The sequence below is a fragment of the Hemicordylus capensis genome, chromosome 1, assembly GCF_027244095.1.
Source record: "Hemicordylus capensis ecotype Gifberg chromosome 1, rHemCap1.1.pri, whole genome shotgun sequence".
In the NCBI taxonomy this organism is placed as follows: Eukaryota; Metazoa; Chordata; class Lepidosauria; order Squamata; family Cordylidae; genus Hemicordylus; species Hemicordylus capensis.
Window position 1 is genome coordinate 300303861 of NC_069657.1, and position 18016 is coordinate 300321876.

The following is an 18016-nucleotide window of genomic DNA, read 5'->3' on the forward strand; positions in this document are numbered from 1 at the left end:
CTACACACAGGTCACAAACCCATCTCTCTATGCCCCTGATTAAATCACCCACTACTAGGAGGCCCTGGAGGAGTATCCTCTGTGTGAGAGGATACTGGTGTATCATCTAAGGAAGGGGTCCCTTCTAAGGGAGAATTCCTCTCTTCCTCAGACTGATGTCCTCCTTCCATGAGACCTTCATAGCAGCAGAGGAGCTGTCAGTGTGGAAGTGGGATGCCTCTATCACATCCCTAAGGGTTGCACCCACATGTGTCTCTGCCTCCCTGAGCTTCTCCAGATCAGTCACCTTGGCTTCAAGGGAACAAACCTTTCCCCTTAGAGCCAGGAGCTTTTTGCACCAAGCGCAAACCCACAACTTCTGCTTCTCAGGCATATAATCATACTGCAACACTCCATGCAATACACTGGGAAGCATCCCATCTCCTGCTGGCATTCTACCTTCGTAACTGGTTTTATTGGCTGTTTAGAATACATAGAGCTTGTTTACTTGAAAGCTATGTCTTAGCTGCAGTTGTCAGCTAATTAGTCATTTCAAGCTCTGTCCTCTATTTTTTTTTTTTTAAGTGGAGTACTCACCTTCTCCTCATGCTGGGTACCTCCTTTTTACTAATGGGGGCCTGTATGTGTGCCTCCCTGAACACTTCCCCACTAAGCTCTATGCAAAACTCCTTCAATATCTGTTTGCAAACTCCTGTTCACAAAGGTCCGGGGAACAAAACTTCCCCAGTCTGAGGCTTGTCTTCCCAAAAGCTTGTTTCAAACTGAGCCATCACAGGAATGTGGCACCACCCACAGGCTGTGTGACTCACCTGCAGCTACTGCCCCACCCACTTCTCTCTAGGCACAACTAAAAGAAACAGCCCGTTTTTTAAAAAAGCCTCTCACCATCCAGAAATCAAACCCTCAAAAAGACTGGCCCTAACAAAGCTAGCTTCCCCCCCCCCCCCCGGTTTTCTTGTTGATTTATTTATTTGCTAGCTTGCTGTCTTCTATAGGGGGAAAAAACAAAAGTTTGAGGCCTCTCCTGCTATGAGCCTTGTCTTGTCAAGATCTTCCTCAAACTGAGCCACCTCAGGAATGCGGCCCCACCCACAAGCACAAGCTGTCAAGATCTTCCTCAAACTGAGCCACCTCAGGAATGCGGCCCCACCCACAAGTACATGTGACCCACCTGCAGCTAGAACCTCACCCACGCTTTCTATAGGCACAACTGAAAGAAACTGCCCTGTAAAAAACCCAAACCTCTCAGCCATCACAGGAACTGGCTTAGAACTGCAGTTTGCAATTCTAACCTGGAGGCCGGGTCACAGACAATTCCCCCATTCCCAGTTTGGGAAACTCCAGAGGCAGGTTAGAGTTTCCCCTCCCACTTTCTGGTTGTCTGAGCTTGGTTTTCCCACTTGTACAGCCATGTTCGTGCCAGGCTGTGGGCATGACTTCACAGCTCCAGGAAATCATTCACAAGGGGTGGTTCTACAGGTCAAGTGCATCCAGCACAGACCTACCACCACTGCTGCTGCAAGGATCACAGATCACAGGAGAAGAGCTGGTCTTGTGGTAGCAAGCATGACTTGTCCCCATAGCTAAGCAGGGTCTGCCCTGGTTGCATCTGAATGGGAGACTTGATGTGTGAGCACTGCAAGATATTCCCCTCAGGGGATGGAGCCTCTCTGAGAAGAGCATCAGAAGGTTCCAAGTTCATTCCCTGGCATCTCCAAGATAGGGCTGAGAGAGATTCCTGCCTGCAACCTTGGAGAAGCCACTGCCAGTCTGTGAAGACAATACTGAGCTAGATAGACCAATGGTCTGACTCAGTATATGGCAGTTTCCTATGTTTCCTATGACTTAAAGCAGTGCTCCCTGTAGTGTTACTGGCCTTTTAATTATAAGAGCAACAGGGCCTGATATGCCTGTTAGCAGGCAGAGGAAGTAGGAAGTGCGCAGGCAAGGGCATGTCATTCAGTCAGGGAACATACCTTGGACTGCTGGATAAGCCCTAGAATGTAAATACAGTTGGTGCTGCTCCGAGCTGGCCTCTCACTGGTTGCATAACCTGTAACCACAGCTATAGCGGCAGATGCATGCAGACAACACAACGGCCCCTTCGAACAGAGGTTTAGAGTGGTGAAACTGAAGAGTAATCTCAGCTCCAAATTCCAGTTTGTTAAGTAAACTGAACCCTGTGGTTTGGTTGCGAGGCCAAGGTTGCATGCATTCAGACACTGCACGAAACTGGAGTTACAGGTTTGCCGGTAACCCTTAACTCCGGTTTCGTGCAATGTCTGAATGCAGCCAAAGTAACAGCAAAAAGCACAGAAGATCTTACAGGTGTCCTTGGCTGTCCGCAAATGAGAAATCAATAAGTTAAGCTGGTAAATGTGGCTCCCAACACTGCTCCCTGTGATGTCTTCTTCATAATATAATATAATATAATATAATATAATATAATATAATATAATATAATATAATATAATATAATATAATATAATATAACAATCCCCACTCATTTTGGCAATGAAATATGAAAGAGAGATAATTGCGCTCTATGTAGTTTATGGTCAACAGTCACCCACACTTTGAGGTGGTTTGCTATTAGTCCACTTTATTGAGCATGAGAGGGAGAAAGAGGCAAGCTTGATCATGGATCCTTCAAATCTTGTCCAGCAGTGCTACTGATCCCTGCTCCTAGTGCCACTCACACCACAGCTGGCCAGCCATTGATTACATTTGCTTTCCGTTAATGAAACACCTAAATCTGTAACTGAGGTAGGCCTCCTCAACTTACAGAGAAAAGAAGTGAAGAAAGCAAATGTAGAAACCAACACCACCTCCAAGACGTATGGAAGGCAATTTCTTGCCCTATGATTCTGAGTATTGAAAGTTCTCTTCAGGGGTGACTCTCATTCACTTATTTCAAAGAGAAATCAAGACTGTCTTATGTTTCATACCATTTCAAAATAAGCCTGTAATCCTAGGTGGGCCTCCTCAACTTGCCTGATAATAGGGCTGGCTCTGATTTGAAAGTAGGTGGCAGATCTTCTAGGAAGGCTTGCTCTCTAAATTTACTTTTTAAAAGAAATTAACTACTGTTATCAGTTGGTGTAAAAAGACTATATTGTTTTGGCAGCCTTTATTTTTTCTTCTCTCTCCTTTATATATTTGTAACATCTAATATATTGCATCATGTTCTAATCTCCTGTATATTTGACATGTTCTCTCTGGGGGAAAAAATCAATGAATACTTCAAATAAAACAATGGGTTTCAAATAGGTTATCTTTATTCATAGGGAGAGGAGAATCACCTTTTGATTTTTCAACTGCTGGGCTGAGCACAGTCTTTAGAGTTTTCCTTTAAAGGTATGAATGATTTAAGTTAAAGGCTGAACTTCAATGGTTGGCTTCTAAAAATATCTTCACTACCTTTTTATCTTTAGTAAACAAAGCGATTTCTCTCAGAGGGAAGAAAAACTGAACAGCTGGAATGAGACTTTCATTATCCCTATTATGAGATGAAATCTCACATTTTAAAAGCTGCAGTTCCCACCGGCATCCTGTAAATAAAGAGTAGAGTGATAAAATGAGGAATATATACATGGGGCCACCTAGTTATTGACTAAACAAGAACATTTTCAGATGGCCATGCTCAGTATTCTGAAAACGTTAGCATATTCAAAGCATGCACTTTTCTTTCATAGAAAGACTCCCTAATAATTAAAAAGCTAAAGGCTGCAATACTATGTACACCTTGATCAGTGGGTAGCAAGCCCACTGATCACGGTGGCTGACATCCTGGCTAACAAAGCGCATTTGTTAGTAGGGTCTGGGGGAAAGCCAACTCTCATACAAATCTTTCAGTCTTCTTGCACTCGTGCTGTTGCCCAGGAGTGCTAATATTTCTGTTGCCTGTGCTTCAGAAGTACTCTGTAAGAGCTGTAACTCACTGCTGACCCTCAACCCTCCACTCTTATCAAGCACTTACAGACCATGGGCAGTGTTCAGAAGCATTCATACTCTTGCACAAGAGCACAAGTGCATGAGGACTGGGGGAGTTGCATGAGGGCGCCCACTGCATTCCCACAGACCCTACATTAAGGCATGTGCTTTGCAGTCAGCATGTCAGCCACTGGGAATTACTTCGGAATACATGCAACATGGCTTTTAATGAGCCATTCCCTACAAAGAAGAGCCTTAGCACTATTTTCTCCTCTGGAAAGGTCTCATTATGACAGAGATAAAAATATATAAAATTGTTTCATTGAATCAGCGTATTAGAAAATTTAACAAAAGCAATATATTTTATAATATAGAGTATAATAGGGATGTGTGAAACGTTTCACAGAACAAAACATTCCATCTCAGAATGGGACGTTTTGAGCATTCTGAGCTTGAAACAAAACTGGCTTTTAAAAGGGGGGCCTATTTTGAGCTCGGAACAGAATGACCTGCTCCAAGGTGGAACGTACCATGTGCCATTTGAGAATCCAAGATTTTATGCACATCTCTACTGTATAATATACTGTAACTTAGCCCAGGCAATCTAGAACTCTACAATTCATTCAATCTACTTTTGACCAAATAGAGAAGGTCTTTGCTAATCAATTTTGTTCCGGCAATGATTTATAAGACCCAGGTCCGTCCTTCAGGTGGGATGCACAGGGAGATTGCCTCCAGCCATACACTTTCCCGGGCCCCATGGCCGGGCCCAATCACCCCACACTCCCCGTCCACCAATGCTCCTCGCCCCCTCCCTGCTCAGTGAAATGAAAAGAGTGCTTCTGTAGAGGGAAATCCCCTAGTAGCCTTTAGGGTTAATTTAGCACGTAGTGCTAAACAGTTCAATCAAACTTCTCAGCCCCGTATGAGCTAGATACTAAATGAGAGGCCTGCATGTACCCTGATTAAGGAAATCAAGCTCCTTAGTGCTACAAATGCTATATATTCAGTAGTGCAGCATTAAGGAGTTTGATAGCCTCCCTCCTTCCAATGCCACATGAGCTGAATACTAAAAGAGAGGTATGCATGCACTCTGATGCTCTCATTTAGAGTTGGGAAGTTCAATCACCCCTCTCTTTGTTAAAAGGAGGAGGGAGGCAATCAAACTCTTTAGCACTACGTGCTAAATCAGGCCTGCACAACTCAAATGACCTGGTGGGCCGAAACCACCCATGACTTGGTTCATGGGGGCCGAGGTCAATTCTTAGGGTGCTGATTATTAGAGTAACACTTAATATAAATCAATCAATCAAATTAAATCAAATTAAAGTGAAATTAATTAAAAATGAATTTAATCAAAATTTAACTTTTGACATTCTAGCAGGCCAAGATTAATTTAAATTAATATGAAGTAAGTTGAATTAAAATTCATTTTAATATGTACAAAATACAATCTGTACAAAATACATAATAAAATGCATTGTTCTTCCTATCCACCTCTGCCAAATCATCACACATAACATGGAAAACTTTTAAGGGGGGGGGGAATATGAGAACTCTTCTCATAATTTTGCAAAAGAAGGGAGAAGTGGAAAGAAAGATGGAAAGGATGGGGCAGGAGGCGTGGCTTGAGAGAGATGCACAGGCAAGGGTCCTTGAGCAGTAGGAACGACCATCGCTACAGGCCCTGAGTAGCTATGGGAGCCACCGCCGCCGCCTGGGGGAGAGGGAAGAAGGATCACCCCTGGCTCACCCCCGCCCCCCACAGCCATCCCCCGGCCATGCAGCAGCAGAAATTTAAAGAAAAATTAACCTTTCCTTGGCCTTCTCGGCACCTCGCTCACTGCCGCTTTCTCTCCCTGCCGCTGTTTCTCCGCCCGCTTGTCTGTCCCACCACCTCCTCTCGCCGGCATGGCCCTTTCGTTGTTGCCTTTCTGGGCTGTTAATTTAGCAGCTAAATTAACCCTAAAGCTACTAGGGAATTTTCCTCTAAAGAAGTACTCCTTTCATTTCACTGAGCAGGAAGAGGATGGTGAGGAGCATCAGCTGATGGGAAGTGCCCTGCTGAGTATCCAGCAGGGCGGGGGCAAGGATCAGCAGTGAAAGAGAAGTGTGGCTGAGGGGGAGTGCCACTCAGCTCCATCCCGGCACCTCTCAAGATCGTTGAATAAATAGATCAAACAACAACTGTAAAAGTGTCATAAATTGTGAAATGCTACAGAAATTAATAAATTGCTTCTTCCAAGGGTGTATGACACTCCAGGATCCAGGAATCCAGTACTCTTTAGAGAGATGCTCCAACTTACAACATGTGGTTCACAACGTGGTGCAGTTATACAGAGCCATGGGTTCCTGATTCTAGCACCAGTGGCTCCAAACTTCCAGTTTTCTGTACTGCACTGGTGAAAACTACCATCATACCGACTCCTACCTCAATCAAGATCTACAGTGTATGGGGTCTGTGAAAGATGTGTGCCTCCTATTGGCACTGTCTGAACCTCCTTAGGGAGGCCCACTTCACGGTTTATGAACCACTGCCATATGCGACCACCAAAGAATCTTCCTTATTAAAAGACATCCCAAGAATCAAACAAAGAAAAGAACAAGTCCATATGCCTGCTAAAACTCTTCACCTCACTCTGCCTGTGGGTCCAGTCCTCACCTGACAGATTTAATTTGGCAAAAGACAATTTATCCAGGTAAAGTTTTCTTTCTGATTTTTTAAAAAAAGTGCTGTATGTCAGTCTCAGTCCACTTCTACAGGAGACATTACTTCTCATAGGGGATTCAGGAAGTACTTAAACTACAAGGCTGGCGATTAATAATGGATGTGACTGCTGTTGGAGAAGAAACAGATTTAAAAGAACCAATTCTAAAGAGCATTACATTCCTGTTGGAAAATGACTAGCTAATAATGCAGCTGAAAAAGCCAACTATTAAAAGCTGAAACTTTCAGGCCATCATAGATAAATTATGTACTCATTACCAGTGCATTTTGGGTGAAATTTGCATTCATCCAGTTTCCATTGTGACATGACCAAAAATATCTTGTGTTATTAATTCCAGAAACATTTTATTAAGTAATGTCATATCAAGTTATATGCGCAACAGAAAGTTATTCAGTGTGACTTAATACAGTTGAAACGATGTAGCATGTCAGATGTCAAAAGAGATAATAATATTCTCCACTGAAGCCAAATAGCAATTAGTAGTATCTATAATGAAAATTGCATATCCACTCAAGGCTTGACTCACACAAGCAACCTTATCCCCCACCCCCCATAATAATCATTTTAACAATCTACATGACTGCCACATAACTGGTCGTGTCACTGGGGCAATACTAATCTTTGCAGCAGATTTCAGACATTTATCAAGATACTACATAAACAGTATATGTTCAAAGCAAAGCCCAAGAGTAAAAGGTTAAAAAACAAAACAAAACACTGTCTCAGTCTCTGGCTGGACCTACAGGATTTAACTCAGCCTTTATGCAAACTACCTTTCTGCAGAAATTCCTTCTTCCAAAAACAATTCTCATCCTACCTGCTCCACTTTATTTTTCTGTATCACCACTCACCCAATTATAACAGGGTGGTATACCACAAACATGAAGATAAAAATACATCAAGTACAATAAAAGCTGCTGTATACAATCACAAAAAACCCAGCACCAATTAAAACATCAAGAAAAGCAGCAGCATCTAGAAAGACTAAATTAATCAAGACAACTAAAACTACTGCTGCTGACCCAATACAGCACCCACCCACAACTCGCCCTTTCATAGGAAGCTTTTTTGGGTGTTTCATGCCCCCACACCACCACCCAAGTTTTTGGATAGTGCTAGTGGCTTACCTTGCTTTAATAAAGAAAATATGAAAGAAAATGCTGCACTTCTGCAGGTGATGTCGGCAGCAGCAGCAGCAGCACCACCACCACCACCACCGCTTCAAGTGCTACGGCTCTTCCCAGCAGCCAACTCCAGTCAGCCACGATTTCTTTTCCTCCTGGAATGCACTGACATTGTGGAATGCACCGACACCCCTGTGGCCACACCATTTCCTCCCGGAACACACCTGGAGCAGCAGTGCTGTTGCTACCACGACCGCCCTGATCCATTTTTGGAAGGGCGGTATAGAAATCAAATAAATAAATAGATAGATACCCAGAGAAATATGTCATTTTCTGGGTTTTCTTGTAATGGTAAGCTGCTTCCACCCCAAAAACTTTACCTTAGTTTTATGGGGGTCTCCATGAAACTATTGTGATATATCCATCCCTGAACCCCTCCCCACTGTGACCCAAAATTAGTTGAGAATAATTTCAGCAAATTATTTAGGTTACCATTCACTAAAACAAATTCAGGGGAATAAAAACCTAAAAAGCATTAACAAGTCTGGGAGAATGGAAAAGTCTTGACCTAGTGCCTAAAAAGTCCTAACTAAATTGCCAGGCAAGTTTCCCTAGGGAGGACTTTCTAGAAGTGGGATGCCACTGCTGGGGGGAAAAAACCTCTCTTCCTGGTAGACATACCCATCAGTTCTAAAATGGGCACATCTGAAGGAGACCTTCAGCAAGTGTTTGGTCCAGTTGATATGAAAACAGCCATTCTTTCCCTCAAGACTATGATTATCATTGTGATGTACTTTCTGTGCTGTACTTCTTTCTTTTACGCTAGCCATCTATTGTGATTTGCCTCCTATAGGACTGGGAATACATCTGCTGAGAAATCACACTCCCTGGACAAGGAATCACTTTCTAATGTATGGAAGAGATAATTTTGCTGGAAAAAGTCTCCCAGAACTAGCATTCTGCTCAGTGCTAGTGCATGAATTAAAAACATGGGGGAAGAAGAGGTGATATGCACAATGAGGAAAGAGTGTGTTGAAGGCACTGTACTGAAGAAAGGAGATGACAAGTGTAGCTGAAAAATTTCTAAGGACAAATAATGATGGAGCACAGAAGCAGTGGAAGGATGAAATAACAGAAGCTGCATTCACCTCTGTAGGCTTAGCAGAGGGTACAGAGGGCTGGGGCAGAGAAATGAGAAGCAATTCTATGGCAACAATAGGAGGGAAAAATATCAATAGGCCCTTTCAAGAACAGGAAAAGAAAACCCTACAGTATTCAAGTGAGTTTAAAGGTCAGAAGACCCTGTGCTCTTCTCTGGATAGCACAAGGCAGCTTTTGACCTGCATTCATTCTTTGTGAACAATGACAAATCCTGTTGTGCTTCCTGTTGGGGTGTTTTTCTCTCATAGATCCACCAAACACCTTTGATACTAGACAACAGACACATCATCTTCAACAGCTACTATTTAGGCAGAAATATTCTCAAGGTGCACAAAGCTTTTAGGTCGCTGTTACCACAACTGCAAGGGCAGCACAGAACTTGAACAATTACTGAAGGTGATCAAGAGTAGAGAAAGAAAAAGAGAAAAGAGTTAAGCAACCCCTCTCCCTAAGTTTCTCCACTCTATGTTTCCCTCTCTGTTCAAAATCTTTTTGGCAAATGCCCATTCCCCCTCCCACACCATTTTTAAAAAACTGCATCTCACACTTGTATGTAAAATGTAGTAGGTTTTTAAAAAATTGTTCTTTTTAAAAAATTGTTAAAATTTGCATACTGCCTTTCATTAAAACAATCCCAAGGCGGTTCACATAGAAAAATTAAAACAAGACTATATTTGGATAAAATATAAAAACAGAGATCTAACAAAGAAAAATTAAAATACACACTTAAAATAACCATACAAAATCAAAGAAGCAGCAGTAGAGACAATCACTAAAAAGCCAGGATTTAACATGCTTTCTAAAAGCTGTGATGTAGACCAAGGAGCAAATAGCCACCAGGAGAGCATTCCAGAGTCTGGGGGCAGCAACAGAGAAGGCCCTGTCCCGTGTGCACAACAGCCGAGCCTCCCTCATTGTCAGCAGCCAGAGCAGAGCCCCCTCAGATGACTTTGTCAAGTGGGCAGCAACTCTTGGGAGCAGGCGATCCCTCAGGTATCCAGGGCCCAAACCATTAAGAGCTTTAAAAGGTCGAAAACAGCACCCTGAATTGGACCCAGAAACAAACTGTCAGCCAGCACAGCTCTTTCAAAATGTGTGTGATGTGATCCCAGTGGGCAGCTCCAGATAAAATCCTAGCTGCCGCATTTTGCACTAGCTGCAGTTTCTGAATATTCTTCATGGGCAGCCCCACATAGAGCGCATTACAGTAATCCAGCTGTGACATGACTAAGGTGTGAGTAATTGTGGCCAGATTTGCCTTCTTGAGAAAGGAACGCAGCTGACGCACTAGCCAAAGGGACACAGAGAAAGGGACGGAGCTGGCACACTAGTTAGCCTCTGATTACTGAATATTTTTATTTAGTGTTATCCTTTTCTAATTGCTACCTTGACCTATTTTATCCACTCTTCTCTTTCTAAGGGGCTAACCGCCCTGAGCCATTTTGGAAGGGCGATATTAAAAAACAAAAAACAAATAAATAAATAAATAACCACATGCTGCATGCAAACACTGCAACAGAAGTTCAATCCTGTATGCTTGTGACACAACAAAGCCCTTGAACTGTCAATTTGTAATGATGTATTAAGGGGAAAGGGGATTCTTAACCCTTTCCCTGCTTCCTTGCTTCTTCTCCACACCAAATTGCACCTCCCCAAGCTGCTCCCCTCTGCCTTGGGGACTCCAAATGCACAGCAGCTTGGGGAGATTGATTTTGAATATAGAACTGGCAGGTGAAGGAGGAGTTAAACAACCCTAACCCCAAAATTCCTCTCCAGCCTTTTGAAGCCATATTTCTTTTTTTGTTTTAAACAAAGGCATCTGAGCTGTGTGAAAGCTCCAAGTAAACCTAAAGTACCAATTCAGGCTCGGGGTTGAAGACCAACCTGCAGTTTGGTGACACAACCACAGTTTTACGCATTCAAACTGCCAAAATCTTGAACCTCTGCCTCTGCTTTGCCATTATGTCCGAAGGTGGGCACTGTGAGTCCCCAGAGGAGAACTAGATGTGATGCCTGTCATGGGCAACTCTGGAAGTGCATCTGTAACCACACGCCAACTATGACAGTTTCTGACTACACTTTGACTTGACTGTGAATAGAAGCACAATGCAAAATGGAAGTATTTATTATTATTATTATTATTATTACATTTATATCCCGCTCTTCCTCCAAGGAGCCCAGAGCGGTGTACTACATACTTGAGTTTCTCTTTCACAACAACCCTGTGAAGTAGGCTAGGCTGAAAGAGAAGTGACTGGCCCAGAGTCACCCAGCTAGTATTATAGCTGAACGGGGATTTGAACTCGGGTCTCCCCGGTCCTAGTCCAGCACTCTAACCACTACACCATGCTGGCTCTCAGTATTTGGCAAACAGTGCCATGAAAATAGACCAATTCTGCGGGCAAAAGGGTTAAGGACTCATATGAGAAAACCATAAGGGAAGGGAACAATTACATAGGCAAGACAGAGGGAACGGTGACATGGGCATAAGGGTACAAAGGTAAGAGAAGAGAGACAGATCTGTAGACCATCTCCTGAGTTCTGCCGATCTCATATGTGATACCTTGGGGTGCTGAAAATCTCTTCCAGGCAGAGGACATGAACAGGCAAAGGGGTGCAAGTGCAGCACCCAAGACTCCAAAACTCCCTAGCAGTCAGGCCACAAGTGCAAAACTCGGATCTAGTCCACTTCAGGAGAACTTCAGCCTCAGAAGGATTCTCTCTTATTTTTCCGTACAGGAAGTCCTGGACTCTTCCAGCCAGTCAAAATACAAGATTAGATCTCTTGTATGCCGATGATGTGTGTAAGCCCAGGGTGCCAAGAATGGCCAGGTCACTACACAAGGCACTGCACAGGTGTCCCACTCAGGGAATGTTCAAAGCTAGTGGGTTCTCATAATTCTGGATCCCACAATCCAGGGTTCCAACAGCCTAGTGGTTTCAGTTCGGGGGTGGGGAGGTGAGGTGAGGGTGGTTGGACAGAGCTCTGAGGCAGTAATCAGCAGTAGGTGTCACTGAACACCCATGGCAAGCAAGCCTAGAGAGTGGTGTGCCAGAGACAGCTTCGCCAAAGCTCCAAATTACCAGCCAGTGTGTTCTGTTCAGTTGACTCACTCAACCAATGAAAAAGGGAGAACAGAACTTTCTATATGGCTTAGGGTTTGAGGTAAAGCCAACAGTAGGGGAAACCTAGAGGATGAAGCTCTTGTCCACTTGACAAGGACTAAAAGAGATGGGAACCTCACTGCCCACTCAAGTTGATGACCCAGAACTGCATGGCACTATTTCTGATGTGCATAATAATCAAAGAAGTTCCTCTGGCTGATTAAATTTTGAAGTACTTTGAATAGGAGTCAACTAGGATACTAACATCTCCTTTTGTCCTTTAGAACTCCAGCTTCTGTCAGGAGGCAACTTACTCAGCAGTAGGGATGTGCACGAACAGCTCAGATAGCCACTGGCAGGGCAGGTAGCAGTTCCCTTAAATAGCAGGCAAGCAGCAATTTACCTGCTCACTTTTCCAGCAGTGGTGCCTGTGGTGCTTTTCTCTGCAGCCTCCGTGTGGCAATGGCATACACATGGCTGGAGAGTGGGTGCTGCTGCTGGAAAAGTAGTGGGGCAGAGGGCGAGCAGGAAAGGAACTGCTTACCTGCTTTTTGAGGGAACTGCTCCCTGCCTCACTGGCAGCTGCCTGAGCCATTTGTGCTTACCTGTTTTTTAAGGGAAATGCTCCCTGCCCCACCAAACCGATTCAAATGCTGGTACACAAGCCAGCACCCACGCTTCCCAGAGGAGGTGCCAAACCGGCTCGTACACGTCCCTACTCAGCAGTGGAGAGCCTCATTTTCCCACATAAATTTCCCACACATTAGGCTTCTGGCCATTCAACTCTTTGCAAAAACAGCTTTCTCTGCATTAAATGCCAAATCTCCCTGCTGCTTCTGCTCCTATGGCAAACCTTGGGTTCAAATAGTGAACAGGAAAGGAAGGGGAAAGCAGGCTGAATTCTGACATGCGGAATTGTTCCTTCTTTCCCCATAATATTAAGCCAGACCTGCCTAAGCCGTGATATCTTCACATTGTGTGCCTTCCCGTCCCACTCCACATGATTGGCTGTTGCTGGCAGAACTAGGAAGACATCTTGAAAGTGGCAGCCAATTTCACCAATAGCCCTTTGTTGAGTGTCACATCTAAATTCCACTAAACAAATTCCACTTTTGAACATACTGAGTTATCTCTTTAAATGATCATACCTTACATATGACTATTTCTGTGGCATTTTATATATACATATATATTCTCAAATGAACAGACTGCAGAAACAAAAACTTCATCAACATACTATTCTATGGGACAAGAGCATAAAGATAGATTAGCGTTCTTAAAGGCCACTTCTGCATCCCTCATGACAGCCAGCATCCCTTGTATACTGCTGAGCATGTATGCTCTAAAAGAGCTTTTATGTTGTTTAAAAACTGCCCCCTCGTGCACGACTGCTTGTGGCTCCAAACAGCAATAAAATCTATTTAAATGACGTGTCTCATTACTGCATGCAAAACTTTGGCCCTTAAAATTTTACCTTCTAGGCAAGAGAATGTTTAGTGTTCTGGGACTTTGTATTTTAACATACCGTCATGTTTTACTGACATTTTCATTGTCCCTGTAGCTCTGTAGGTCATTACTTTTGCTTTGAATTTCTACATAAGGAGTGAAATTTGTCATGTAAGCATAGAAGATTATGTTTTTTGAGCATGCTGAGAATATTGCTTGTTTGCCCATCCCTTCCCCTTCCCCTTCTCTATAATCTTTTTTACTGAAAGGAGGAGAGAGAAAGGAGGTTCTCTGAAAGTGAAGATTGTGGAAGCTGCATAGCCGCCTAGTAGCCATAAGCAAAAATACAGAGTATTGTTTGTGCTGTTAAAATTTAAGAACTATGTTCAAAATTGAACTATTTTCATGAAGCTCATTTCAGTTCCAGGGTTCAGTATTTCCGGGTATGAAAACAAATGGATTTTTTTTAAAAAAAACCCTCCCCATCTTCTTCCGCGGTTCTGTGAGCAGGTTCTATGAGCTGTCATTGTTCACACAGCTTCCAAAAACCTGTGCGCAGCTGCTGGTGGAGCCACCACACGATGCCTCTTCTCCCCTGCCACTGCTGTGGGCACCCAGTGGCATGCCTCCCCACGTGCAGCAGTGGTGGCCTTCCTGACAGAGCAGCCCAGGGTAGGTTGCCCTTCCCCTGACACTCAGCGGGCCGCCATGAATACACAATGGCCAGCTGAGTGGTCAGCACAGCACTCGGCTACCTTCCCAACCACTCAAATGGCCGCTGCACATGCTGAGTGGTGGCAGCCAACCCTGGGCTACTCCGTTGAGGGTGAGAGAACCATGTGGGGGCACCGTGCTGTGGGGGGGCAGCCCGAACACAGGCCAGCTATGCCCTCCCTACACTAGTGTCTGTGAGAATAGTTTCACAGTGGAACTAAACCATGACTATTCTAGTGAACTGAACTTTGGCTCAAGCATCAGTCATTCAATACCCTCACTCTCTCCCTGCTTCCTTCATCTCTTCCTTCCCCAACAAATCACATTGCAGGTAGATACCTGAGACTTTTATGTTCATCTGCTGGTTCTATTGAGAAGCTGGGAAGTACTCACTGTGAATCATGCTTTTATTGTATATCTGTCTTGGCAGGCTGGCTGGGTGTTTGTCTGCGAGTATTTGTTATTCTGACCATTTGTCCTGTCTGTTAAGGTTAACAACAGAAGCCCTATTCAGACTTTATGTTCAATGTATGTACAATCTGCATAGAATGGCTGATGTACTACTACTGCTGATATTTATATACCGCTCTTCAACCAAAGTTCTCAAAGAGGTTTACATAGAAAAATAAATAATACATTACAAAGATGGGCCCCTGTCCCCAAAGGGCTCGCAGTCTAAAAAGAAACATAAGGCAGATACCAGCCACAGCCACTGGAGGGATGCTGTGCTGGGGCTGGATATGGTCAGTTGCTCTCCCCCTGCTAAATATAAGAGAACCACTGCTTCAAAAGGTGTCTCTTTGCTCGGTTAGCAAGGGTAACTGTACTGCTCAGTGTACCATGGGTGCATGCTCATAAAAATGTATTGATGCAGTTGCATAAGAACACTCTTGCACAAAATGCATGAAATTGCACCAATGGAGTTGCACAATGGACTGCTATTGGAAATGATAGCTATCCATTGCACAATTGCATTTGCACAACTTTGTGCATTTGCACAAGAATGCTGCCACTAACAACTGTTTTTTGCAGACTTTTGATTATGCTACCTCCTTATGGCTGCTGGGTATGCTAAGGTAAAGTGTGCCATCAAGTCGATTTCAACTCCTTGCACCACAGAGCCCTGTGTTTTTCCTTGGTAGAATACAGGAGGGGTTTACCATTGCCTCCTCCCACACAGTGTGAGATTATTCCTCTCAGCATCTTCCTATATCGCTGCTGCCCAATATAGTACCAGCGGGGATTCAAACTGGCAACCTTCTGCTTGTTAGTCAAGCATTTTCTCACTGTACCACTTAAGGTAGTGCTGGGTATGCTAGTGCAACAAAAAGAAGAACACACCCTTCTCCATACACAGACACTTTATAAAGTGCCTCAATTATGAGAACAAAAATCTCGCTGTATTTCTCTGTAGCCAAATATTTACTGGAAAATTGTGTGAAGAAAGAATGGGAAATGCATCTTTAGAAAAGCCTTCCCAACGCAGCAATTGCAGAAAACCAAAATGAAGAAAGCAAATGCTTGAAGTGATCAAGATATAAACATAAGAACATAAGATATAAACATAAGAACCGCCCCCCCCGCCAGAAGAGAGCTGTTTTACTGTTGATATTCTTAATCCTGTTAGACCACATTTTGATCAGAGTTCATGCATATTTAGATAAATTTTAATTGCATTATTAGGGTAAAAGATTAATAGAATTTGAACTCACTAAAGTATAATACACAGATTAACCAAGTTTTGTAATTCCTACTCTCAAATGTAATTGAAAGCATTATTTTGAACACCAGAGGGCTCCCTTATTCTTCCAGTTAATGAGGTCCTCCTTCCTCTCTTGCTGCTGTGTGACTATAATCAACTTGAGTTTTCCCCCTCAAGAGAAAGAAGTGCTTAAGTAGACATATATTGAAAACTGCGAAGGAAAACCCCTGTGCTTTGAAGCCATGGCACCAAACAAGCTAATATGTGTTAAACGTATTTTCCAATTTATTTTCTACAACCAGACAAAAATGAAGTACTGCCATTGCAGCCCCCCACCCCCCAATTCATATCAAGGTTTGGGAGAAGACTTTCATTTAAGAAATGTCTGCATTCGAATGGTCCCTAGGTTAGTTCACAACAAATGGAAGGTGTTTTAAAAGTGTTCCATACCCATCACGAACCGAAGCCGAGAGCCCAGTCAGAGATTACGTTTTATCTTCCTGCGTGTAGCAGATGCCAGTGTCACTCCTGCCTCCTTAAAGACACTGTAGTGAAGCACTTCTGGGTGGGGGGAGGGAATCAACTCCCATTGATTTTATCTGGGAGAGTGAAACACCTGCTGCCCACTTTGATCCCAGAATCCATTTTAGTGAACTGATAGGGCCACAGGTGAGATCTATGTGTTTTCAATTTCCCGTTTGCATTATGTGGATAACCAGAGTTGCAAAAGACACATTACCTGCATTAAGATATGCCCCAGAAGGCACAGTTATACATGTATATTTACAATGTATATCCCCCCCATACAGCCCAAAAGCATATCTACAGTGGTTGAGACTACTGCCTGGATTCCCCTTTTAACCCAGTAGCTTAAATATATATATACGAAGCTGGCTTTAAGCAGTTCAAGACAGATGGAAGTCCCCGATGGCCTTCTGTTCATGCCAGACTTCTAAGACAAAATGACAAAGGGGGAAATGCAATGTGATGCTACAAGGAGCTGTTAAGTAACTCAAATGCATCGGTGTTTGAATGTGAAAGGCATTCAAGCCCTGTCATTCTTCCACAAAAGAAAGGTGGCAAAGGGGACTTGACAAATTGCTGATCTATCATCATCTTGTCAGAAACCTAAAAGGATTCACCTAAACCTCGAGAAAGCAATTCATTGTGATGTTTGGATTTCAGACAAGCAACCAGGAAAACAATTTGTTTATCACCAAGATATTACTCAGTAGAATGAGCTGAGAAAGGAATAAGTAACTGAGGTCTTGGAGAATCTAAGTGAAAGAAGTTGGGTAGAATTTTAATCTGTGAACAGTATAACAACTCACTTTTTAAAAAAAGGCTGAGTGTATCCTTTTCTTCTTCTTCATCAGACAACTGCACTAGATAGGAAACAACTTTTTCAGACAAGTGAAAAGCAGAGTGTATTCCAAGACCATGAAACCTTCTCCAAAATAAATTTGCCAAGTAACCTTTGTCACAACCAGCAATAGTCCTGCTATTCTAGTTCTGGATTCCTCTGAAGAACAGACAGGCAATCTTGTTGAAATGTCCAAAACTGTAGCGTTTGCCTTTGTGTTAGTTTCTGTTACTGAACTTTGGAAACAACTCTATAAAACTCCCATTGTAGCTATTTCTTAAGGATTATAGTGCCATCCTTTTTTCCTTCCCATGGGATTTTCTCTCTCAATGTACTTGCTGTCAAACCTGAACATCCTTATTTTCCCTCTGCCATTTGCAGAGTTATTTGTTGGCTTTTGTTGTCATAATTTTCATGTTTGGAGATGAGTTTGGTGCTGGACTATAGCAAAATTTCACTGGCTTTCTGTTAGGAAGAAAGATTTTTTTGGTGGAAACTTTAGTCTAAAGTTTTGTTGCAGCTGGCCTGATGTGACTTTTTTTTTTTTTTTTGGTTTGCACTTTTGTTCTTCAGTGAAGAACAGCCAGAAATGTTTTCCTCTAATACAAAGCCAGTGGAAGATATAGCTGACCATGTATGGGAGACCGTCCATCCAGGGGAGATTGATCCAGTGATGGTGGAGCGGGAGAGGCTGACCCTAGGTACCCAGTCACAACCAGCACCACCCAAGTGGAAGCAC

General features: G+C 43.3%; 1 protein-coding gene across 1 annotated transcript in view; it reads right to left on the reverse strand.

Annotated features, from left to right (window-relative positions):
* The window catches only part of LOC128337917 (protein eyes shut homolog), a 264499-nt gene extending 248034 nt beyond the window's left edge, over positions 1 to 16465 (reverse strand). The window contains exon 1 of the mRNA XM_053279638.1: positions 16365 to 16465. Coding sequence (XP_053135613.1) covers positions 16365 to 16368 — 4 coding nt within the window. The 5' untranslated portion in view covers positions 16369 to 16465. The remainder of the gene's footprint in view (positions 1 to 16364) is intronic.
* Between the last annotated feature and the right edge of the window lie 1551 nt (positions 16466 to 18016).